The 25756-nt window shown below is 40.5% G+C and overlaps 1 protein-coding gene across 6 annotated transcripts in view; it reads right to left on the bottom strand.

The window, feature by feature from the left end:
• Positions 1-17621, bottom strand: part of LOC145348920 (neutral amino acid uniporter 4-like) — a 345734-nt gene extending 328113 nt beyond the window's left edge. The window contains exons 1-5 of one of the 6 annotated variants that reach the window (XM_080196997.1): positions 17523-17621; positions 14798-14885; positions 4294-4417; positions 1898-1988; positions 420-508 (exon numbers count right to left, since the gene is read on the bottom strand). In XM_080196997.1, coding sequence (XP_080053123.1) covers positions 420-508; positions 1898-1988; positions 4294-4417; positions 14798-14819 — 326 coding nt within the window. In that variant the 5' untranslated portion in view covers positions 14820-14885; positions 17523-17621. Of the gene's footprint in view, positions 1-419; positions 509-1897; positions 1989-4293; positions 4418-14642; positions 14727-14797; positions 14886-15167; positions 15276-17341; positions 17443-17522 lie in introns of those variants that run through there. The other 5 variants (XM_080196995.1, XM_080197000.1, XM_080196996.1 and 2 more) reach the window with 5 other exon arrangements.
• Positions 17622-25756: the final 8135 nt, after the last annotated feature.

Below are 25756 nucleotides of genomic sequence, written 5' to 3'. Positions count from 1 at the left end.
CTATTTAGAACTGAACCATACAAAATATGAAAGTCTCAAGTTCAAATTCCCAACCTCTGCTGCATTACCCATCATCATTTAGCGTGGCTGCAAAGGGTACAATTGGCCTGGACGTCCAAAGTTTAGGGAGGGGGAAAGAAAAACAGCACTGTTACAATTGCTCGTCAATGACTATGCTGGAAAGTGTTAGAGACTCACTGTTATTACTTTTCCCACAGCAGACCAAACTGCCAGTACGTTTTCAAGAAAGATGCAACAAGATACCAACACTCAGATGAGTTACACACCAGCATGAGTCCATTTTTTCTGAACAAGAGCAAAAATTTCAGGAACAAAGCGAAAACTGAAACACAGCTACCTAACTGTAAGAAGGCAGACCTGAAAACAAAACCATCTTCTAAAGATCATTGGGATTTTACCTCTGACAGAAGTGATGGCTACACCGTACTACGACATGCATACAATGAATTGCCACAATCCCCATGAGTACAAGACTGATTGGGCCCAACTGGAAGAGATAAGAAAATTTGTGAGTAATATGTAAATTTACCAGTTGATATACTTGCAAGTTAATCTGTTCTGTAAACCACATGACAAAGTATTCAGTTGTTCAATTTCAACACATACCAAGGTGCAATCAAGCAGTACAAGATGTATGATTTCAGATGATCAGACAGAGTTGGCATCTCAAAACATGACTGAATTTTGTAACAGGATTAACTAAAGTACAGGGCACAGAAATGTCTATGGATGTTATTTAACAAATGTCTTCTGGAAGTCATATAAAGTCCCTTAGCTTTTAAGCTATAGCTGAAGTTCAGGGAACTGAAGGCAAATTTTTGACTTCGTTAGAAAACTGGTTGAGTAGCAGAACATACTGTGAAAAATGGGCAAGCATTGTACTTTGCAGGATTTGTTTTGGGACTTCAACTATGCACCATTGTTATTTACAAATTAGGTAATGGAACAGAGCCATATATCAAAGTTTTTGATGACACAAAGTTAGACAGCATTTTAAATAGTGCAGACGGAAGCATAAAATTACAGATGTAAATACGAATGAACAGAACTGTGGAAAATGGATTCAAACATGCAGTCATCCAGTTTGGACTTGAGTGTAATTTATAAATACTGAAAAGCTAGAAATAGTGGGGGTCCAGAAACACAGATCATTAAGAAAATCAAAAACGTGGCATGCTGGCCTTTATAACGATAGGACCAGAAGAAAGCAGTTGAAGGCACATCCCAACTATCCAAAAGCAAGGAAACCTTAGTCGGAATTCTCCAGCTGTTCGTGCCCCACTGCCACTGCAAGCAAGGACTAAGAATTTTGCATTCAGCCAATCTTCATTCACTGCAGCAGAATCAGAGAAACCCGCTGCATGGACAGCTGGAAAATTCTGGCCCTCATGTGCAGCAGTATAGTTCTAGGCACCACACCGGAGGAGGTACATACGGAACAGAAGTAAAAACTGGCTTTCAAGAGCGTGCAATACAGATTTACTCAACAATATCTGGAGTCCAAGGGTTAGATTACAAGGAGAAATTACATAAACTTTTTCAGGCAAAACTGCCTATGCTGGCTGCTTTCTGAAACCTCCATCGTAGGCCATGGCAGGCTCTGGTACAGCGACACAGAGGCCAAGCAACACCCTCTTTTTACAGCACAAGCCAGCATATTCTGAGAAATGACAGCTTAAATGTCCCAACGCATGTGTTCGTTGTTCTGAAAAACTAAATCTACATATAAATTAGGGTAAATTTAGGGCAAATTGACCAAGTCTCCATGGTTCTGGTCAATGACTGATCTGCGTAGGGTTAGAACAGCAATCTGAGATGAAAACTAACTCTCTTAAAGAGATAGTGCCCCTTTTAGATTATGCACATAAGATCTTACCATAAGCCCTGCATTTTTGATTGCAAGTGGCAAACCTAGCAGCCCAGTTCCAATGTTTCCTTTTAACAAGTGAATCAGCGTTTGGGTAAACCTGCAATGATATAAAGTACATAAAATTGTCCAATTAATTCAGATTATTTTCAGTTTTAATGTATAATCTATCTCATTCAAAGTTCTAATTAGAAAGTAAACATAAAACGATTTCAAACTATTTCATTAAATGAGTTCCTGGCAGGAGATGTGCCAGTTTAGTTGTGAAGAGGTATCCTCTGCAGAAAGTTGCAGTTTGAGTATTTTGGAAAGAGGAGATTGAGTCAAATCATGCAATATCAGGTTTACAGAAAGAATGACTGTCATAATTTATACAACACTCTCATGACCTCAAGGTTTGTCAAAGCCCTTCACTGTCAATGAATTATCTTTATTTTCCAAGTAAAAGCACAAACATTAGCAAATGCAGCAGTCAATTAGCCTACAGCAAAGACCTTGCTTCAAGTTTAGATCCTCTCAAGAAAAACAGAACCATTCACTCAATTGACAGTGTTCTAGGAAAGTCCAATATTGTAACCAAACTGTTTAATAAGTGATCAGAATACAGTGTGTGTTAGTCACATGCCTGCTTTGTAAATTAACATATAAAATATGTTGTGATGAGATCAGATACAAGTCATTAAGTTGCATTATTTCACAGGAGGTAAGCAAATAGTATACAAATTCAATGATCAAATTCAATGTACAAATCATCCTTTTTGTATCATTCTTTGAGATGTGTGTATTTCTGCAAGGATCCCTTGCTGCCCTTGAAGAGGTCATGGTTATTCACAACCTGCGGTTCAGGTATTAGTAGTTCCTCCAATAATGCTAGTAGGCAAGAAGCTCCAAAATTTGTCATCACCTAATACAAGATGAACTTACACCACACTTCTCCACATCAATGGATTATCTTACTTAACGTAAAAAACTCCCAAAGAGCATCCCACTCTCCACCATCTTATCCCCATGACCCCGCATGTTTACCTTAGCCAATCCATCTAACTTGTATATTACTGAACATTAAGGGGCAATTTAGCATGGTTAATCCACCTAACTTGCACATCTTTGGACTGTAGGACAAAACCAGAGAACCCAGAGGAAATCCATTCCCTGCGGTGCTGCAATTTATTTTCTTCAAGTGTTAAACCAATCCTGTTTCAGAAGCCCATACTTGTGTATTCTAGGTCCTGATCACTCACTGCATAAACATTGTTTTACTAATGTAGCTGTTTGTTCTTTCAGCAACCATCTTATATCCAAATCCTCTCCAGCAATAGGGTCAGTTTCTGCCCGGACCTTGTTATTGTGAACATTTCCGACAAGTCTCCTCGAAAACCTCTCTTCTATAAAGAAAATAATCACATTTTCTCCAATCTATAAATATATCTGAGTCCCTCACCCCAGGAACCATGTGCCTAAGTATTTTTTGCATCCTTTCCTAAAGTATGATGCCCAGAACTGGAAACAATGCTTCTGTTAAGGTCAAACCAATGTTTTATGAAGGTTCATCAAACTCTTTTTTTTGTATTCTGTGTCTCTACTTATAAAGCCCAGAATCTTGCATGCCTTTCTAACCAACTTATCAACCTGCCTTGTGATATATTTATCACCAACTATATTTCCTTCATCAACAACGACTTGAAAAACTCAGAAGGGTTAAACATCATGTACTATTTCTGAATCTATACAGGTTGTTTTAAGCAATATTTTGTAAATATTTATCAGATTGAATCTAGTATTTTGCATTCCGACAATGTTCAAGAAAATAAGCAACGCATCATCTCAATCCTCAATTGTATTAAAATGAAGATTTGTACTTTTCATGATCTCGAAGCATGAATATCTGGTTTATCTTGGGCTTCTCTTCCTTCTGCAATTTACAGGCTTTTAAAATTTAAGCTAAGCAGCACCTAACCACTGTTCCTTGACTTGCTTCGCCTCCCCTCCCCTCATGCACTTGAGCCTGTCTCGATTAGTATTAATTTCAACTAGGCGTCAATGTTTCTTTCTAAAAATGAAACTAGGGGAATAGCGATTAAAAAATAAACTTCAGGTATCCAAATAAGCCCAAGGCTATAAAGAGACACTGCCACGTAAGCATTCCAAACCACTCATTCATGGTGTGACACTTAGAACAAACCAGGGATTGAACTTGCCAAGTTACCTCTTTGGCCAAGTACCTGTTCTAAACCAAGGTAACACTAAAACACAACTTGTCTCTTATCCCCCGCATTGACATAAGGGACAAAATGAAAAAAATCAAATTAATTCTTTCAGAAGAGGAAAACGTGTGAAAATTGTTTTCAATAAGTTATTTGAAAGCTGAAAAACATCTGATTAACTTTAAGATAACAAACACTTACGAGATGCCCTCTTCATCGCCTGGTCGTCGTGAATGCAAAGCTGTTAACTCAGGTTCTTGCTCTTCATCTGATACACCTTCAGAACTTTGAGTCAATTCTATTAGAGGTTTCATAACATCCATATCTGTAACACCAACAGAATACATAAACTAATTTTGTATTTTCACTATCACTTCACTTAATCCAGATTCACACATTCCGCACACAAAATCGCAAGAGGATTGGCAAAGAACATTGCAGACCATATTGCTTGTCGGCTCAAATTTACCCAATGTCAATTTTTCCATACTATAACAGGACATTGGAATCTTATTCAAAAAGAAAATTAAGCAATTATACACCTCTTTTATAGAAAGCAAAATACTCCAATGCTGGAAGTTTGAAATAAAAACAACAAATGCTAGAAATGCCCAGCAGGTCAGACAGCAGCTGTGGACACAGAGTTAACATGTCAGGTTGATGATGTTTCATCAGAATCTCTTTCATAGGTTGGGCACAAAGGCAAAAAAGTTAATGACACTTGTCAGTAAAAATTTCTTTGAAATCTGTACAAAAAATGTTAAAAATCAGACATGATTTTCTAAAAGACATCAAATAGTTCTATGTCTAACTTTTTTTAAAAGGATATACCATTATAAAATTGACAATGCCTTTTTCAAAACAATAACTGCAAATTTGCAGTAAGGGGGCAAATGGTATGGCTGGCCTTCATTTCAAGAGGCTTCGAGTACAGGAGCAGAGGTATGTTGCTGCAATTATACAGGGCCTTGGTGAGGCCAGACCTACAATAATGTGTACAGTTTTGATCTCCTTTCCTGAGGAAGGGTGTTCTTGCTCTCAAGGGAACACAGCAAAGGTTTACCAGGCTGATTCCACGGATGGCAAGACTGATGTACTAAGAGAGATTGACTGGGTTAGGATTGTTTTCGCTGGAGTTCAGACAAATGAGGGGGAATCTCATACAAATTTATACAATTCTAACAGGACTAGACAGGGTAGATGCAGGAAGGATGAGCCCCATGGTGGGGGTGTCCAGAACCAGGCATCACAATGAGGATACAGGGTAGACCATTTAGGATGGAGATGAGGAGACATTGCTTCATCCAAAGAGTGATGAGTCTGTGGAATTAATTACCACAGGAAACAGTTGATGCCAAAACATTGAATGTATTCCTGAGGTGACTAGATATAGCACTTGGGGCGAATGGGATCAAAGGTTATGGGGAGAAAGCAGGATTAAGCTATTGAGTTGGACGATCAGCCATGATCGTAATGCATGGCGGACCAGGCTCAAAGGGCCAAATGGCCTCTTCCTGCTCCTATCTTCTATGTTTCTATGTTTACATATACAACATAAAGTAGGTAGTTGTGTGGAGGTTTTGAAAGCCATACTAAAAACAATTTTGCAAAATTGCTCAATAATTTATGAAAGATGTTATAAAATTATAAATACAGAAAAAAATGAATTAGTCTATTAAAACTACTTGGCCTTGACACCACTGTACCAAAAAACGAGTTAGAGATATGGACTGGCAAATGGCAGGACTCAAAATATAATTTACACTGCATGTTTAGCAGTTGAATGTGACAACTGAAAATGTGCTCCTGGAAATATTGCAAACAAAATTCAAGACCAAAGTTAAACCAATGATAAAAGCAAGACAATTTCTCCAAGTTAGTGTTGAGAATGGAAAACACATTACTTCTCCAGAAAATTGCAATGTGTGTATAATTGGGTCTCCAGCCAACCAGAGCACCAAACAGCTCAAAGTCACAAGTGACATTCTGTGGGAAAGTGGCAAAGGTAATCTATCCCACTCACCGTTCTCAATTGATATGCCTCCTCCAATGCCTTTCCTCTGTTCTCTAGCAAGGTGAGATTGCACTACCTCTGGTTGTCCTCCTAAGTCTCTAACAATAACCTTCTTCTATTTCCCACCTGCATGCATTCCCTCATCAACATCACCCAAAAAGAAATCACATGTACTTCACAACACCCCCTCAACCACACCACCAGCTTTCTCAACCATTCCAATGTCACTAAATTGTCAGACCACTTGTCTGACTTCCAGCCCAGGACAAGCAGAAATTTCCCCCCTCTAAATAACTGCAACAATCACTGTTTCCTGTCCCCGCTAAAAAGCACGTTCCCTAGCCACTTACTCCATCTCTCTCCCCAGCGACTGTCCAAGACTGAAGCAGGCTGTTTGCAATCTGGTGTCATATTTTAGCTCAAATTAGCTTATTACTATATATCCACACCACCATCAAGAACATCTCTGAGACATCATCCAACTCTACTGGTCTTGGCCCACATTCTGCTGAAACACATACCCCAAGCTTTGTTACCGCAAGACAACAATTCCAATGCACTCATGACCAGTCTCCCATTTTCACCCTTTATAAGCCTAAGCACACATCTTAATAAAACAGAGGCAGTTAAGATATGGGCAATTTAGCACCAAGGCCTATTCATGTCAGCCCTTTTTGCTAATTTACGCCCATTCGCAGGTGGTGGCATAATGGTATTGTCACTGGATAACCACTGCCGCCCCCACTCCACTGAGTGGGGGCAGCACAGTGGCTAGCATTACTATCTCCCAGCACCAGGGACCTGGGTTCAATTCACAGCCTGGGTCACTGTTTATGCGGAGTCCGAACGTTCACCCCTTGTCTGTATAGGTTTCCTCCGCAAGCTCCAGTTTCCTCCCACACTCCAAAAGCTGTGCTGGTTAGGTGCATTGACTATGCTAACTTCTCCCTCAGTGTACAAGTGTGAACAGGTGCCGGAGTGTGGCAATTAGGGGATTTCCACAATAGCTTCACCACAGCGTTAATGTAAGCCTGTGATACTTAATAAATAAACTTAAACTTAAGTAATCCAGAGACCCAGGGTAATGCTCTGGGAACCCAGATTCAAGTTCCACCATGGCAGATGGTGAAATTTGAATTAAATAAAAATTTTGAATTAAATAAAAATTTTGAATTAAAAGATGACCATGAAACCATTGTCGATTGTTGTAAAACCCCTCTGGTTCATTAATGCTCATTGGGGAAAGAAATCTGTTCTTACGCTAGCCTGGTCCAGGCCCATAGCAATATGATTGACTCTTAGATGCCCTCTGAATTGCATTCAGTTCAAGGGTAATTAGCAATGGGCAATAAATACTGGCCCAGCCAGTAACACCCACACCCCTGAACAATTTAAAAAAAACTTTGCTCTATATTACTTTCTTAGAAAGAGCAATTCCCTATTGCTTTCAAATCCTTTCATTATTTTAAACAGCTTAATCTGATCGCTCCTTATCATAGTCTCCAGGGAAAACAAACACAACAGACTGTTTTAGGACTTATCTAAATACATAACAAGGTAAATTGTGGCAGATAAAATACTTTGCCACTCAAACAGTGGCTCTCCAAAGGCAGCATAATAATATGAAGTTTCAAAAAATTAGGTAAGTAACAGAGCAAAAAAGACTGTTGGATCAATAACTGAAGGTGAGTTATAAAGGGCAGCACAGGCAGAAAGAGATTTGAAAACTGAGTACTTAACGTACAATGGAAAGTAACTAAAGAGAATTAGAAAAATCAACTGCATGACAGCAAGAATGAACTAAATAATATGTAAGAAGCTGAAAATATGAACCACCCAAGGGAAATCAAAACTAAAAGCAGCAGTAAATCAAAAAGGATTAAGAAAGAGCAAGTGAGAGAAATTAACAAGCGAAATAACTAAGAGCATGAAACTAAGCTGGAGACATGAGACCACGTTTGCTATGGAATGGTCACAAATGAGGAAGGAAAATACAGAAATGAAAGGATATAAAAATGGTTAGTCAATAAGCTTGAATTAAGAATTCTGACTTTAGACAAGAAGGTGCAGGAATTTACAATGGAAGACTGAAGCAAGGAGATTTGAAGGCAATTCAGTATTAAGCATAATGAGCAAATCCTGTTAGCATGTGATGACAATGCCAAAAATGCTGGGAAGCCATCCAAGAGTATATACTAGCAAGTAGATACCAAGTCATACAAGATTCCAGAAATAAAAAGTATGGCTTATCTAAAAACACAGTTTACAGCCATTGGAATAAATGTAGTCATAGATGATTTTTGCTAAGCTGATAAGCCATGTGCATCAAAGTTCTCATCCAGATTTCCAAATCCCTCCATATGCTCACCCCTCCCATGGTCTGTAGTCTCTTCAGCTCTTCAACTCTCAGATATCTGCATTTCCTCCAATTTTGGCCCCAAGCATTCCTGATTTTACTTTCCCCGTGCTTTCAGCTACAGTTAAACACTGCTGATGTAAGGGTATCCCAAAGCCCAGAAGGGCAACTTGGAAACACCCAGGCTTATAGTAGTCTATATTTTTGATCTGGCATAATGTGAGGAAAGATAGGCATACCAGCAGGAAACATTTTAACCTTGTTGTACTCAATTAATAAAGAATACACACAATGCCACAATACACTCACTATAACAGCAAATTTAACTACAGGAATGACTATGCACGTATTCATGACGTACGAGAAATGCCCCTTTCCAAATAACATTCAAAATTATATTCTCTACAAGCTAAATAGGCACGTAGATTCCAGCCACAGGTTAGTTTCCAGTTTGGGAAAATCTCCTGTTGAGCACAGAGGTTCTTCTCTGTTAAGAGTTTTTAAAACAGTAGCTTTTCCCACCACCCTTTTTTTTGAGATAGCCTGCTTTCTCCAGCTTGGTGTGGCTATGGTAGTGGCGGCTCGTCTCCTGTACTTAGCTTTTCTGTTATGGTTACATTCCTTTTGATGTTATGCTGTCTTAATAACAGCTCAGAACAGGCTTTTAGCATATAGGTGCAAACTATATTCTCCCTCCAATTAACTCACCTCTTCCATAGTTCTAACACCTATTTCTATATGATGTGAAGATGCTGGTGGGATGGACTGGGATGGGCAAGATGAGAGGTCACATGATATCAGATTATAGTTCAACAGGTTTATTTGAAATCATAAGCTTTCATAACGCTGCTCCTTCCATCAGGCGAAGTAGAGAAAAGTGGAGAGCCAGTAGTCCAACACTTCAGGTAATCTAGAGTGTCAACGGATAAGTATAGACAGCGTAGGCCAGCTGCATAAGAAGTCTTTACAGTTAATAGAGAAGTATAATCAGTATGTGTCAAGTGTCGACAGGCTGTATAACAAATGAAGGGATGACCTAACAATTAATAAGGCAGAGAGATCATTATAAATAATCAAAAGAGTAAGATGGTGCTAAACACTTTGCAAACCAACTCAAGTACAGAAATCATATAGACACTACAATGACAGATGAATGGACACAGCACAACAATTGTCAAGCTTTCCCTCCCACGTGAAGGGCACTTCAGTGGCCAAGGATATTTGGTCTCTGACCTTCGGGTAAGTGTTCTTCAAGGCAGCCTTTGAGACGCACAACAACACAAACACCAAGCAGAAACCGATAGCCAAGTTTCACACTCACGAGGAGGGCACTAACTGGGATCTCGGGTTCATATCGTGCTGCACAGAACCTCACCATACTGTTCTGTGGGGGAAAAATCTTACTATCCTGTTTTGACACTATGCACACCCTGATTACATGTGATGATCTCTCTGCCTGAATTAATTTGCAAAGTGCTTAGCACCATCTTATTCTTTGATAATTTAAGGTAGAGAGATAATTACAAATAATCAGTTCTTTAAAGCTTGTGATTTCAAATAAACCTGATAGACTATAACCTGGTGTTGTGTGACCCTTCATCTATTTCTTTATACCATTGTATATAGAACAATGTATAAATAGGAATGACCCTTAGTTACTTAGGTAAACATTGTTTTCCTGCTATTACACTAATTCGCATATCAAAGAACCCCTTCAAACAGATACATTCTAATCATTCCATTCTTCACTTAATTTTCAGTGTCAATTTTTATTTGATAAAGCAGTTGATATTATTGTTTGCCCAAAGTATTTAGTTTTGTAACTATTCCCCACAAGATCAGTCTCCAAACTGTCTTCCGCACATCAAGCTACACATTATGGTACTTCTAAGCATCAAATGCCCTTGAATGTGGTATTCATTTCCACCATCTGATTTCAGCAGATTTCTGATATTCCCACCAAATAATTCTCTCCTGCCATTGTGGTCTTTTATTTCCAGCAAGATGTTGCAGTGAGTGGTGAACTACAGCACTTGTCTTTCATTACACTTAAAGCTGTCCACAGACTTTTTATGGGCTTTTGCATGGCAATTTACTGTCATCAGGAGTGAGATACGTGTAGCAGTCTCAACAGGGGATCACAGACCTCAACATATGATCATAGATCATAGTGCGAACTGGAGAAAGCAACAGCATGCCTCTTCGATTAAAGAATCATCACTCAGGCACAAAAAGTTTAAATCAAATTCTCTCTTCCCAGTTTAAGTACTCCATGTAAAAACTATATACAGAAAATGAAAGAGAGAGGGAAAGGAGGATGCAAAGAAGAGATGCCAGGTACACATTTAATGAAAAAAGTTAAAAGCATGCAACTATAGTTAAAATCTTGAAGAATGAGTCTCCACATCAGGATAAAATTTTAGGACCTAAAGTTGTTTTGCAATAGGTAAGGCATATCAAGCCAATATAAATTTGCTTAGACTTGAATGGATAGTCCTAATCTTTTCAAGGATTTTTAGTGCATATCTGGTGAAATAAGTGTAACAGGCGGGTATCTGAATGCCAAATCTTGTGGTGAGATACCAATGTTTCAAAGCTTCAGGAGCCGCGCACAAACTCACACAGCAATTTTCTAATTGTGCATATTAACTGCATTTGCAGGCAGCAGAGATGGCTTTCCAATTTTATTCCTGAATAACACAGAGCACCAGTAGCTTCATTTGTTATTCAGGCCCCTATTTCTCTAATGTTGCTCACATTCAAGTACAGACGCCTCATTATAGATTTTCTTCTCCACATATGCTCCAGTATCTATCCATTCCAGTTTCCATTTCACAAATTTAGTATGAATCCATACTGCTCCCTACCAATTCCACTAACGAGTTTCTACCCTTTAAGTCAGCTCCATCAGGAATCCTATCTCTGCCCTGCCCCACATCATGAAATTTTCCCTATTTTATTCACCTTTGCTTGAATGCAACACACAATCCTGAGAGTCCAGAAGGCAAAACGATTTGGCTTAAGTAAGCAATAATCCAAATATCCAGTCTAGACATGAAATAGCAGAAAGAACTGAGAAACAAAAATCAAAACAATTATTTTCAATAAGTCACAGAAACCATACAAATCCCTTAAATTGCCTGCAAGCTTTGATCTTGCTTATTCTCATTGAGCACACAATAGTCTATTTCAATTCAATTTCATCAGAAGCTAAGAACTGAAATTAACTGTTGTTGAAATTAGCTTTGAACATAAGAATATAAGAAATAGGAGCAGGAGTAGGCCATCTAGCCCTTCGAGCCTGCCCCGCCATTCAATAAGATCATGGCTGATCTGAAGTGGATCAGTTCCACTTACCCGCTTGCTCCCCATAACCCTTAATTCCCTTATCGATCAGAAATCTACCTAACCAGGACTTAAACGTATTCAACGAGGTAGCCTCCACCACTTCAACGGGCAGAGAATTCCAGAGATTCACCACCCTCCGAGAGAAGTTGTTCCTCCACAACTCTGTTCTAAACTGCAACCCCCCCCCACCTCTACTCTATCTAGCCCCTTCATTATCTTGTAAGGCTTTCTAAGATTCCGCACCCCCCCAGCCTTCTAAACTCCAACGAGTACAGGCCCAATCTACTCAATCTCTCCTCATAAGCTAACCCCTTCGTCTCCGGTATCAGCCTGGTGAACCTTCTCTGTACTCCCTCCAAGGCCAATATATATTTATTATTTATATATGATATAAACTTAAAATTTACAAGAAGCTGCCTGGACCACATGCAAGGATTAGCTCTGCAACTTCATTTCAGAGATAAAGGAAAGGCCAATCCCTGACTGATGGATTTAGACCCAAGATTATGCAATATGGTACCAGTGAATTCACAAATCCCAGACAGTTAATGGGTGAAGATTTAGCATCCGAGGGGAGAAGATTAGTGTAAAAAGACTGGATAGAGATGTTAGTTGTGGATTTTTTTCATTTGTTTCTTGCATTTTGGGAGAGATGTTGTGCAAATTGTGTTCCTTTTCATGAAAAGCACACAACAATTTATTTACACTTTTGATTTTTTTCCCCTCATGAATAGTAGGAAGTGTTTTGTTTATCTGACTGCTGACGTAGGGAACATCGGACTAAGCCATTCGGTCCTTTGAAACTGCTCCTTCATTCAATAAGATCATAGTTGATCTGACTGTATTCTCAACTTCAAATGCAAATAGAAAGAAGCAAAGAATGAAAAAAAAAGAAAAACTAACTACTTCCCAATGGAGATGCTTGGTATCCGTTGTATGTTACTTTTATGTGTCACAACCCCAAACACAAGACAGCAGAAGTGGAAGAGAAAGGAGGCTATTAAGGTGTACCAACCATACAAACACTTTCAAACTTCAAGCATCCCAAAAGCCTTGTGAATTCCATTTGTTTTTTTAAACCAATAACTTCAACGTCGTACTGTCCTGAAGTCTGTTTCTTTTTATTATTTACCTTTCTCCACATATTTAAGTTAAACTTCAGCTGATCTCTTTAGCTATTTTTATACTAGCCTCAGAGAGAATAGTGCCAATAGTTTCTAAATATAGGGCTCATGTAGCCAATGGCAATCCCCATATTGTATTTGCACAGTCTAGTTACCAGAAAGAGAGATCTTATAACATTAGTGATAGTGTCCCTACCTTTGGGTCAGAAGCACTAGGCTCAATTCCCATTTCAGGACTTAACGTCCATGGAAGGTGTGTTCATAATGTAGCCAAACAGGTTGATTGTCAGGCTGTAAGCCCTTTCAATACACCTAATGGCAGAAAGAGTGGTAGAGTTTCCTGACAATCCATAATCAGAAGGCAACAGAAAACAGTGCTTTGCCTTGATAAACCCAGAACCGATCCAATGTAAATCCATGGTCGCCAACACTCTAACAGTATGGTACCTGAAGGAAGAGGTACTACCAGAAAGACCTGCTATTTTAGAGTATTTTGTTGGGCTCACTAAGACTAACCACGTCAACGTGGAAAAATGTATTAGAAATACTAAAGCTCCAGATCCAATTACCTCAATCCTTCTGATTTCAAGTATCAAGAACCAGTCCAATAACTAGACACATGCGATATATAATGAAGTATTGCTCAAGTATATAATGAAGTACTGCTCGATTTTCAACATCTACTGTTGCTTTTGCACTGTTTGTGAGAGCCTGCTGGGTGTACAAATTCCACATTAGCCAACATAGGTGTAGCTGCAACTCTAAAGTGACCTGAAACACTTTGGACACTCTGATTAAATGAAAGCTGGGAGATGAATGCATGTTCATGTGTTCTTAACTGAACTACAGAACAAGTTTGGAACTTTGTTCCATAAATAGCGATTGATGCTAAACCAATTGTTAATTTTAAAATAGAGATTAATAGACTTTTGCCATTCAAATGTTATTAAAGGAAATGGGGCACAAGCAATAAACTGGATTTAGGTCACAGATCAGCTACAATCTCACTGAACGATGAACAGGCTCAAGGGGCCAAATGGCTTAATTTTGATTTTATGACTGAAATAACTTTAGAAAAAGGTTCTGCAACCAAGTTAATCCTCAACTAGAACTGTCACAGGATGAGGAGATAGTTAAATTTCAATTTGCTCCATATGATAATCAGGATGAATTATCTTAATTGTTTTTACATTTATTTTCCTAGTGGTACGTTGTTTACTTCATCTTAAAGCAGACAGACATATCTAAAACATTTTTCTTTCGATGCATTTTCCTCTGCGCTTCTATCATATTGAAGTTGGCCACTTCCTATCTTCATCAGTTTTTTGGGCTAACATTGTTGCAAGTCAACCTGAAACACTGCGCAAACAAGTCAAAATGTTTGACCACACATTCTAAATCAATGTGCCGATTGGCAAGGTAGCCTTGTTGGTTCTGACCAGAATCTCACAAGGCATGAAGCAGTATTTATTCCTAAGAAATATGCCTGAAGTTCGTAGTTTACGGATGAAATGGTCTGCATCCAGTAAGGCAAATTAACACACAGTCATAGAAATTCCCAAAATGTTGTTTGAATACACGTAGCAAAAGATGAAAATTAATCACAGTTCCTTCAGCCAAAAAACAAAACGCCCACACATCAAACTACAACTACAGCTTCTTATAAACAGCAACGGGATTTTGCTTTCCCATGAATTATTTCTCCTACTGTATATAACTGGCTGTCAGCTTCAGTTTCTGGGTGCTGTGAATGAGGTTGTGTTGATGCTTTGGCACTAGGAATTGTGCAGTCCTTGAGTATAGGAAGGCAGTACGGCCCCCCTCACTCACTCACTCCCTCCCCTTTTCCCAATACCCAGTTACCTATTTCCTCCCCAGGCTCCATGTCAGCGCTGCGCCACGTCACACGCCGTCTCCTCCCAAATGCAGCTTTCCTCGCTTCAAAACAATCCTGAGCATCAAAACAGAAAAGACCAGCGTTTACCCGGGTGTCAGTCCACTCGGCTGCAGCGGGATAACAAATTAAACCCAAACCACAGGCGCTCGCCCGCCCATCAGGCAGGCGGCCAAAGGTTATCCTCCCACTTCCCAGCCACATTAACCCCGGGGAGGAGGCAAATTCAAATCCATCACGGTGATAGAGCAGCCGGGCGCCCCGGGCCCAGCGCTACACCCTGCCGCCTCGCTATCCCGGCGGCCGACCGGCCTTCACCTGCAGCATTGAATGACAAACCTGGTGGCAGGAGAGCGGCCATGGCGGACACGGAACGATAACGGGCCCGGGCCGGAGCCGGACAGCCGCCACTGCTCGGAGCCCAGACACTGCGCATGTGCGCTGCGCCCCGGCATACTGAGCATGCGCGCCCACGCCTGCCCATCTTTGTAGTTTCTGCAAAAGATGCAGGTTGCTCTGTGCTTGAATTCATAAAGTTTATTTATCAGTGTCACAAGCAGGCTTTACACTGCAATGAAGTTACTGTGAAAATCTCCTCGTCACCGCGCTCCAGCACCTGTTGCATACACGGAGAGAGAATTTAGCAAGCCAATGTACCTAAGATTAGAAGACATCGGAGCAGAATTAGGCCACTCGGCCCATCGAGTCTGCTCCAGCATTCAATCATGGCTGATATTTTTCTCATCCCCATTCTTCAGCCTTTTCCCCATAACCCCTGATCCCCTTATTAATCAAGAACCTACCCATGTCTGTGCTAAAGACACTCAATGATCTGGCCTCCACAGACTTTTGGGGCAAAGACTTCCACACATTCACTACTCTCTGGCTGAAGAAATTCCTCTTCATTTCTGTTTTAAAGGATTGTCCCTTTAGCCTGAGGTTGTGTCCTCTGGTTCTAGTTTCTTCAACTAGTGGAAATATCCTCTCCACGTCCATTCTATCCAAGTCTCACAGTATCCTGTAAGTTTCAATAAGGTCCCCCCTCATTTTACTAATCTCCAATGAAAACAGATCCAGTGTCCTCAACTGTTCCTTATACAACAAGCTCTTCATTCCAGGGATCATTCTTGGAAACCTCCACGGAACCCTTTCCAAGGCCAGCACATCCTTCCTTAGATACGGGGCCCAAAACTGTTCACAATATTCCAAATGGGGTCTGATCAGAGCCTTACACAGCCTCAGAAGTACACCCCTGTTCTTGTAGTCTAGCTCTGGGCATGAATGCTAACATTGCACTTTTCTTCCTAACTGCCAATTGAACCTGCATGTTAACTTTAAGAGAATTTTGAATAAGGACTCCCAAGTCCCTTAGTATTTCTGATTTAAGCATTTCTCCATTTAGAAAATAGTCTATGTCCCATTTCTCCTTCTAAAGTGCATAACCTCTCACTTTTCCACATTGTATTCCATCTGCCACTTCTTTGCCCACTCTCCTAACCTGTCCAAGTTTTTCTGCAGTCTTCCTGCTTCCTCAATACTACCTGTCCCTCTACATAACTTTGTACAAGTTGCTTTGTATTTAGCAACAATGCCTTCAGTACTTTCTTCTAAATAGTTAATGTATATTATGGAAAGTTGTGGTCCTAGCACCGACCCCCGAGGCACACTACTAGTCACTGCCTGCCATCCTGAAAAAGACCCCTTTGTCTTTTGCCAGTCAGCCAATCCACTGGCTCTCCTTTATCTAACTTCCTTGTTACCTCCTCAAACAAATCTAACAGATTTGTCAGACATGATCTCCTTTTGACCAAGCCATGCTGACTCAGTCCTATTTTATCATGCATTTCCAAGTACTCTGTGATCTAATCTTTAAAATGGACTCTAAAATCTTGCCAATGACTGAAGTCAGGCTAACCAGCCTATAGTTTCCTGTTTGCTGCCTCCCTCTCTTAAACAGCAGTGTTACATTAGCTACTTTCCGATCCTCTGGCGCCCTCCCTGCCTCCAGTGATTCCTGAAAGATCACTACCACTGCCTCCACAATTTCCCTAGCTATTTCTTTTAAACCCTGGGGTGTAGTCCATCCGGTCCAGGTGATTTATCTACCTTCAGACTTTTCAGTTTCCCCAGAACCTTCTCCTTAGTAATGACCACTACATTCAGCTGTGCCCCCCTTTTCTCCTGGAGCTCTGGCATCCCACTGGTGTCTTCCATTGTGAAAACTGATACAAAGTAACTATTCAGTTCTTCTGACATTTCTTTGTTTCCTATTATTACTTCTCCAGCCTCATTTTCCAAAGGTCCAATTATTATTTTTGCCTCTCTCTTACCTTATACATAGTGCAAAAAGCCCTTTCTATCTTCTTTTATATAACTATCTAGCTTACACTCATATTTTATCTTCTCCCCCTTTACTAGTTCTTTAGTTGTCCTCCGCTCGCTTTTAAAGGCTTCCCACAATCCTCACTACTTTGTATGCTTTTTCTTTTGCTTTTATGCTGTCCTTGACTTACCTCGTCAGCCATGGATGCCTCATCCTCCCCTTGGTATGTTTCCTCCTCCTTGGGATGAATTTCTACTGTGTCTCCTGAATAACCCCTAAAAACTCCAGCCGTTGTTGTTCCACTGTCTTCCCTCCTAGGCTCCCTTTCTAATTAGCTCTGGCCAGCTCTTCCCTCACGTCTTTGTACTCACCTTTATTTAATTGTACTACTGGTTACATCTGATTCCAGCCTCTCCCTCTCAAACTGCAGGGTGGATTCTACCATATTGTTGTCACTGCTCCCTAAGGGTTCCTTCGCCTTAAGTTTCCTAATCAAGTCTGCTTCATTACACATCACCAAATCCAGAATTGCCTGTTCCCTAGTAGGCTCTGTCACAAATTGCCCCACATAACCAGCGCATCTTTCGGATTGTGGGAGGAAACCCATGCAGACACAGGGAGAACATGCAGACTCCGCTCAGTGACCCAAGCCAGGAATCGAACCCAGGTCCCTGGGGGTATTGTGATGCAGCAGTGCGAACCACTATGCCACACTCTCTTAGCAAATATTCCAATCATTCCGGCTGGGAATACCTTTCCCATGCAAATTTCCTTTCCTTAGTTTGAATTCCTGATAAATTGCTGCCTAAACCATTCAGGCACCCACCCACAGAACCCTTGATCTGATTCAATTTAAATTCCTTTCCATGGATCATGCTACAGTAGAATTATAACTTTAATTGATGTAATTGTCCAGAAGCATATCACTGAAAATCATATGAAAAAGCAGGAGTAGGCCATTCAGCCCTTCAAGCCTGCTTTCCCTTTAATTCCAAAACCAAAAATGCTGGAGAAACTCAGGACCTGATGGCATCTGTGAAGAGGTTTTATCATTACTGAATGGTTATATAATACTGAGTAGTTATTCTGCAGTTATATAATTATTGAGTGGTTATATCATTACTGAGCAGTTATATCATTACTGAGTGGTTATTTCATTACTGAGTGGTTATTTCATTACTGAGTGGTTATCTCATTACTGAGCATCTGTGAAGAGAGATTAGAGCCAATGTTTCGAATCTGAATGACTCTTCATCAGAGATCAACAGATGCTGTCATACCTGCTGAGTTTCTCCAGCATTTTCTGTTTTTGTTTCAGATTCCAGGATCTGCGGTATTTTGCCTATATTGCCATTTAGTTATTTGGCTGAGCAGATGGTAATCTCAAATCTGCATGCTGCCTACCCCCAATAAGCCTACCCCTAATAACCCATCATCCCCTTACTTACCAAGATTGTGTTAACCTCTGTCTTAAAAATATTCAAAAGACTGCTTCCATCACCTCTTTAGGAAGTGAATTCCAAAGACTCATAACCCTTTGGAGAGAGAATAAATTCACTTCATCTCCATTCAAATGGGCAACCCCTATTTTAAAACAATGACTCCAGTTCCAGTTTCTCCCACAAGAAGAAATATCCATCCCACATCCACCCTGTCAAGACCCCTCAGGATCTCATAGGTTTCAGTCAAGTTGCCTATTACACTTCTAAATTCTATTGGATACAAGCCTAGCCTGCTCAACCTTTCCTCATAAGACAACCTGTCCATTCCAAACTATTAGTCTAACTAAACAGAAAATGCTAGTATGACAACATCTGTTGAGCTCTGATGAAGGGTCATCCAGGTTCGAAACATTGGCTCTAATCTCTCTCCACAGATTCTGTAAACCTATTAGTAAACCTGCTCTGAACCTGTGCTTCCTTCTTTAAAGGATGTAAAACTTGTAATTAAGTGGCAATAACTAACAATTAAAATATACTACTGGATGAGTTTAAGATAATTTCATCATATTAACCTTCTGTGTAAACAATATCAAACATCAACCATGTGCTGTACAGCCAAAATGCTTCCCACCACAGAAAAAAGTAACGTGCAGGAGAAACTTGATAACAATGTTAAATAACAGTGTCATTTTCTCTCAGTCATTGCACTCAAACTTGGAGCAGAAAATCTGTTGAGTTTCAAAAATCCCAACTGTATCATATAATTTGTGTGTTTACCCAATATTTATACCCACAGAAGTAACACTTAGCAAGCAGGTTTGTTCTATAGACATTTGGGTTCCTGAAAAAGAACTTGCTGTGGAGAAAAACTGTTGCATTATTGGGTGTCATATGTGGTTATCTAAAGTTTGTAAACAGTTATGTTTAACAAATGCATACAAAAGAAGAGTTATTAAAGCATTTTGGAAAAAGAATTTGCTGGGCTATGTTGCCTTACATGAATGTTTATTTTCTTGGTTGTTATTTTGAGAAAAGGTAAATTAATTTGTGCAAATTAATTAACTGTCTTCATTTGACTGTTCCTATCATTATATTTTGTACTTGTGGAATTATAAATGTTTGGAAGAAAAGTAGGTAGTGGATTGGAGTGACAATAGAATTCAATTCAATTTATAATGAACTTCACATATTCAGGGAGAGTCAGTCTTTCTTCCCCCAAGTTCAGTAATTTTGTAATTAGTAAATAAATGTGTTGACTTTGCTCCAGTGGTGAATTTCATAGTCTCACAACTTTCAAACAAGAAGTTTCTCCTACAGTTTTAATTTTCCTGGTCTTGTATTTATGGCCCCTTGTTTTGGAATCCTCCAATAATGGAAATAGTCTACTTCTATCAATCCTGTCCCAACTTTTGAATATTTTAAACACTTCCGTCATATTGGCCCAGAGTCTGCAATAATAGTGACAATGGAACCATTAGCATTTCCATTCATTATTCCACCACCATTATTCCATTGAGATTGACAGCAGCTTTTGGAATCTGCAACTGCTGGTCAATGAAACATAGAAAGTAGGAGCAGGATTAGGCCATTCGACCCCTCAAGCCTGTTTCTCCTTTCAGTATGACCCTCTATCTCAATACCACACTCCCACGCTCTCCTCAAAAACTTCTTGACACCTTTAGAATCTAGAAATCTATCTATTTCCCTCTTAAATACATTCATTGACTTTGCCTCCACATCCTTCTGTGGAAGAGAATTCCACAGGTTCACTGCCTTAAATAGTTTCTCCTTTTCTCTGTCCTACATGGCCTACCCCATATTCTGAAATTGTCACCCTTTGTTCTAGACCCTGCAGCCACAGGAATCAACATTTCTGCATCCAGTCTGACAAGCCCTATCAGAATTTTATACTTTTCAATTTGATTCCCTCTGTCTTCTAAATTCCAGTGGTGTCAGGGTTGCAGGAAGATTCAGGTCAGAATTTTGTATAGTTGAACTTGAATTTTCAGCAGGTTCCATTTCCAGCGCATCGGTTCTTCCCATTGTCAGGGTTATATTGAGTAGCAACAGTAAGAAGAATTTATAAAGGCTTGAAAGGCTAGAAGTCTGCCTAGTAACAGTAACTGCCTGCATTTCCAGGGGCAGACAAGCCTGTAATGATGATGTGGAGATGTGGCGTTGGACTGAGGTAAACACAGTAAGAAGTCTCACAAAGCCAGGTTAAAGTCCAACAGGTTTATTCGGTAGCACTAACTTTCGGAGTCTCAGGCTCCTTCATCAGGTGAGTGAGGACCTGTGTTCACAAACAGGTCATATACAGACACAAACTCAATTTACCTTCACACATGAAGAACACGTTGCAGCTTTCTCTTCAATTTCCAAGCCACCAGAAAATAACTCCTGGCTATTTTCTTTATGTGTACAGTTCCACAATGGTCTTTATGTAAGAACATAAGAAATAGGAAATAGGAGCAGGAGTAGGCCATCTAGCCCTTCGAGCCTGCCTTGCCATTCAATAAGATCATGGCTGATCTGTCGTGGCTCAGTTCCACTTTCCCGCCCTCTCCCCATAACCCTTAATCCCCTCTCTTATCAAAAACCCATCAACCCGCTTCTTAAAAATATTTAGCGAGGCAGCCTCCACCACTTCAACGGGCAGAGAATTCCAGAGATTCACCACCCTTTGAGTGAAGAAGTTCCTCCTCAACTCCGTTCTAAACCGCCTCCCCTTTATCTTGAGGCTGTGCCCCCTAGTCCTACTGTCTTTTTTGAGCGGGAAGAGTCTCTCCACCTCTATCCTATCCATCCCATTCATCATCTTATACGTCTCAATGAGATCTCCCCTCATTCTTCTAAACTCTAACGAGTACAAGCCTAGTTTATTCAGCCTCTCCTCATTGCTCAATCCCCTCAACTCCGGTATCAGCCTAGTAAACCTCCTCTGCACTCCCTCCAGGGCCAAAATATCCTTGCGCAGGTGCGGCGCCCAAAACTGCACACAGTACTCCAGCTGCGGCCTCACCAATGCCCTATACAGCTGCAGCAAGACCTCCCTACTTTTATATTCAATCCCCCTCGCTATGAAGGCCAGCATCCCATTCGCCTTCCTGACCACCTGCTGCACCTGCAAGCTGGGTTTTTGCGACTCATGCACAAGGACCCCGAGGTCCCTCTGCACACTAACACTCGTATTCTCAATGGTGGTGAGATAATGACCCTAAATCCTAAAGAAGAAATCCTGTCTGTACGGACAGCTCCAATCTCCTAGAGGAGTCAGGTGTTAGTTATCATATTTTCCCTCATAATACATGTGCATTACTTATGAGATTGCTCCAAGAGTACTTCCTCACTTATCCAGAAATGACTGGTGTACACCTACCTATTCAAGGTAGAATATGCTTATACTTGTGTAGTTTGACAAACTACTTCATAACGGTAATCTTGTCAGCCTATCTGCATTATATTAGGAGCTAAAGATCGGCTGTTCTCTCCACTTGAGGGGGAGAGCTGACTGGTGGCAATTTAACCTGAGGATCTCCACACCTCAGGCAAGGGGAAAGTTGAGAAGGAGGGCTTCATAAGTATGGTATAGGAATTGACCCCATGCTGTTGGCATCATCAACTAGCTGTCCAGGCAACTGAGCTAAACCAACCCTCATTACAATGTAGACTTTATTGTCGATAACTGATGGTATAAAGTACAGTAAGGAGTTTCACAACACCAGGTTAAAGTCCAACAAGTTTATTTGATAGTAAACCCTCAAGCTTTCTGGGTTTGCCTCTTCGCCAGGTGAATGGAGAGTTCTGGTCTCAAACAGAGCATATAAAGGCACACACAGTTTACAGAATACTGATTAGAATGTGAGTCTTTATAGCTAATCAATTCTTAAAGGTGCAGACAATGTGAGTGGAGATAGCATTAAGCATAGGTTAAAGAGATGTGTATTGTCTCCAGACAGGACAGTAAGTGAGATATTGCAAGCCCAGGCAAGTCATTCGAATGGATGAATGAACACCACTCGACAATCACCAGGCAAGACTGTTCCCTCCCTGTCGGCGAGCACTTCAGTGGTCACGGGCATTCGGCCTCTGATCTTCGGGTAAACGTTCTCCAAGGCAGCCTTCATGACATAAGACAGTGCAGAGACTCTGAGTAGAAACTGATAGCCAAGTTCTGCACACATGAGGATGGTTTCAACTGGGATCTTAGGTTCATGTCGCACTATCTGTAACCTCCATGACTTGCCTGGGCTTGCAACATCTCACTTACTGTCCTGTCTGGAGACAATACACATCTCTTTAACCTATGCATAATGCTATCTCCACTCACATTGTCTGCACCTTTAAGAATCGATTAACTATAAAGACTTGCATTCTAATCAGTATTCTGTAAACTGTGTGTGACGTCATATGTTCTGTTTGAGACCAGAACTCTCCATTCACTTGACGAAGGGGCAAACCCAAAAAGCTTGTGGGTTTACTATCAAATAAACTTGTTGGACTTTAACCTGGTGTTGTGAGACTTCTTACTGTGTTTACCCAGTCCAACGCCGGCATCTCCACCTCAGGTATAAGCATATGCAGACAATAGCAATTCCGTCTCTGCACTCTGTTTGCTGCCAATGACCAAATTCCCCTGTGTGGTCCAAAAGTGGTAGTTAATGGATGATGGTCTGTCAATAATGTGAACGTTCTTCTGTACAGGAATTTATTCTAAAGATAATCCCTAATGCTCCCCTTTCAATTTGTGCTCAGTTACTTTCAACCTTGTTCAGTGTTTGAGACACAAAAGCAATGGGTCTTTCTTCCCTTGACAGCATGTTGTGGGATACCGACACTGAAGCACCATAAAGGGATGCATTGCATGCTAATTGTAGTGTAGGATAGGATAGGATCAAAATGTGTACAAATTTAAGTCTTGAGCAAAGCTTCTTTGGCTTGCATGCAAATGTTACTGCATTGATCTGACCCCTTCCACTTCTTGTTCTGGCACAAGAGATTATGTAATAGTTTTAAAATGGTTGCCAAATTTGAAACACATCTTCCATAGTAGTTCAAAAATCCTAAGAAGGATCACAACTGGTTAATATTCTAAGTTGCAGGCATCTCTGTGATAGCCCTGACCTTTGAAGGAGATTTGTGAAGGTCCATTGCATCAATCACACGTCCCAAATACTCAGAGGACTGGAAGGTCTCATACACGTCCTTGAGAACTCTCAGTCCATAGTCCTCCAATCTCTGAATAATGGCATCCAAATTCCAAAAATGCTCCTGTTCATCTCTTCCAGTGACTAGGATGTCATATAGATAGCACTGGATCCATTAAGTCCACTCAAGAACTGATCCATTTCTCTTTGAAACAACACAGAAGTAGATGTGATATCAAATGCCAATCTTCAGTACCAGAACAAGGCTTTATATGTCACAGTTGTCAAAGGTTCCTGTGACTTCTGATCAACATTCATCTGTAAATGAACCTGGTATAGGTTGGGTTTTGCAGAAGTGTTGGCCTCCTGCCAATCCTGCACAGGTAATTGATGTGGGATGTTAGGTACATCTCCACACATAATGGTGGATTTAGGGTGACGTCGAAATCTCTTCAAATCCTTATGGATCCATTCTTCTTGATGACTGGTACCATTGGTGTGGCCCATTCACCACAGGTTCCAAGACTTCTGTCTTCACATGTCAGCCTCCACTTTGGATCTGATAGTGTAGGGTACTGATCTTATCTTCAAGCATTTTGCTTGGCTTCCTTCTTTAATATTCAATTTAACTATGATGTCTTTTAGATTCCCCAGTCCTCCATCAAACTCAAGAATTTTTGTCAGACCTGATTCTCCATTAGTCACCAGGCCAATTTTGGCCCAGTGCAAGGAACTACAAAAGGTTGTGAATGTAGCCCAATCTGTCACACAAACCAGCCTCCCATCCATTTACTCTGTCTATATTTCCCACTTCCTGGACAAAGCAGCCAGCACAATTAAGGATTCCACGCATCTCATACATTCTCTATTTCACCTTCTTCCTTCAGGAAAAAGATACAAAAGTCTGAGGTACATACCAACCGACTCAAGAACAGCTTCTTCCCTGCTGTTGTCAGACTTTTGAATAGACTTGCCTTGCATTAAGTTGATCTTTCTCTGCACCCTAGCTGTGACTGTAACACTATATGCTGCACGCTCTTGTTTCCTTCCCTATGAATGATATATTTTGTCTCTATAGCGCACAAGAAACAGTACTTTTCACTGTACATTAATACATGTGACAATAATAAATCAAATCAAAATCAGTCGAATCTTCTCCAACCACGTTCGACCCATCAATGCTGGATAATAGCCCTTTGCTACATGGAAAGATAAACCTGCTGTTTGTCCATTAAGTTACACAACTACTTCAATGAGGCCCTTCAATGGAATCCCTTCACCTGTGTATGTCTTCAGCATTATTTTGAAACTTTCACGGGAATATGTCTGGGTTTTTCAATCAAAATGGCAAAGTATTGGTTCTGACTGAAAACTATCCTGCTACTCCCCAGAGAAACAGGGAGTATCCTCTTCAAATCATTTGGCACTTTGTCAAAAAAGGGGCATGTTCTGCACCATCATTTCTGAGGGATTGAGCCTAAGGACTCCAGGTGCCTGGCTCCACAGAGATTGGGGCATAGCTTTTAAAGGTCTGATCTTAAATTGAAGTTCAAATCCCCCACTCCCTCATCATCACTGGCATAGGTGCATCAACCCTCCTCCCCACATCCCTGCAGAAATGCAGGTATGCCATCTTCCTTCACCACCTCCAGCTCTTCCCCACATAATGGGAAGTCCCCAGTGACAACAACATGAACTTCAGCCTCTTTTTAAACACACTCAGCTTTCTAATTGTCCAGTGAGAATGGTTACTCACATTGACCTCACCAGTAATTTCCAGAGACAGGTTTGACAATGCAGCATTCCCTTAAACTGTGTTGAACTATTATCTTAGATTGTGTGTTCAAATCCTATACCTAGATTTGCATCCATAAACTTCTAATTCAATAAGACAATCAACTGAGTCAACGTAACTGCTCCTGGGTCAAAACAGTTCTTGTGTAATTAAGGTAATTTCAAAGTTGTTACAGCGTTGATCTCTTTCTTACATTATTAATCCTTTAGGACCAATTTAAA

Source organism: Carcharhinus amblyrhynchos, chromosome 10 (genome assembly GCF_965287045.1).
Source record: "Carcharhinus amblyrhynchos chromosome 10, sCarAmb.v2.hapA, whole genome shotgun sequence".
Classification (NCBI taxonomy): Eukaryota; Metazoa; Chordata; class Chondrichthyes; order Carcharhiniformes; family Carcharhinidae; genus Carcharhinus; species Carcharhinus amblyrhynchos.
Note: the sequence above shows the minus strand (reverse complement) of the source record. Positions and strands in the feature narration are given on the sequence as shown.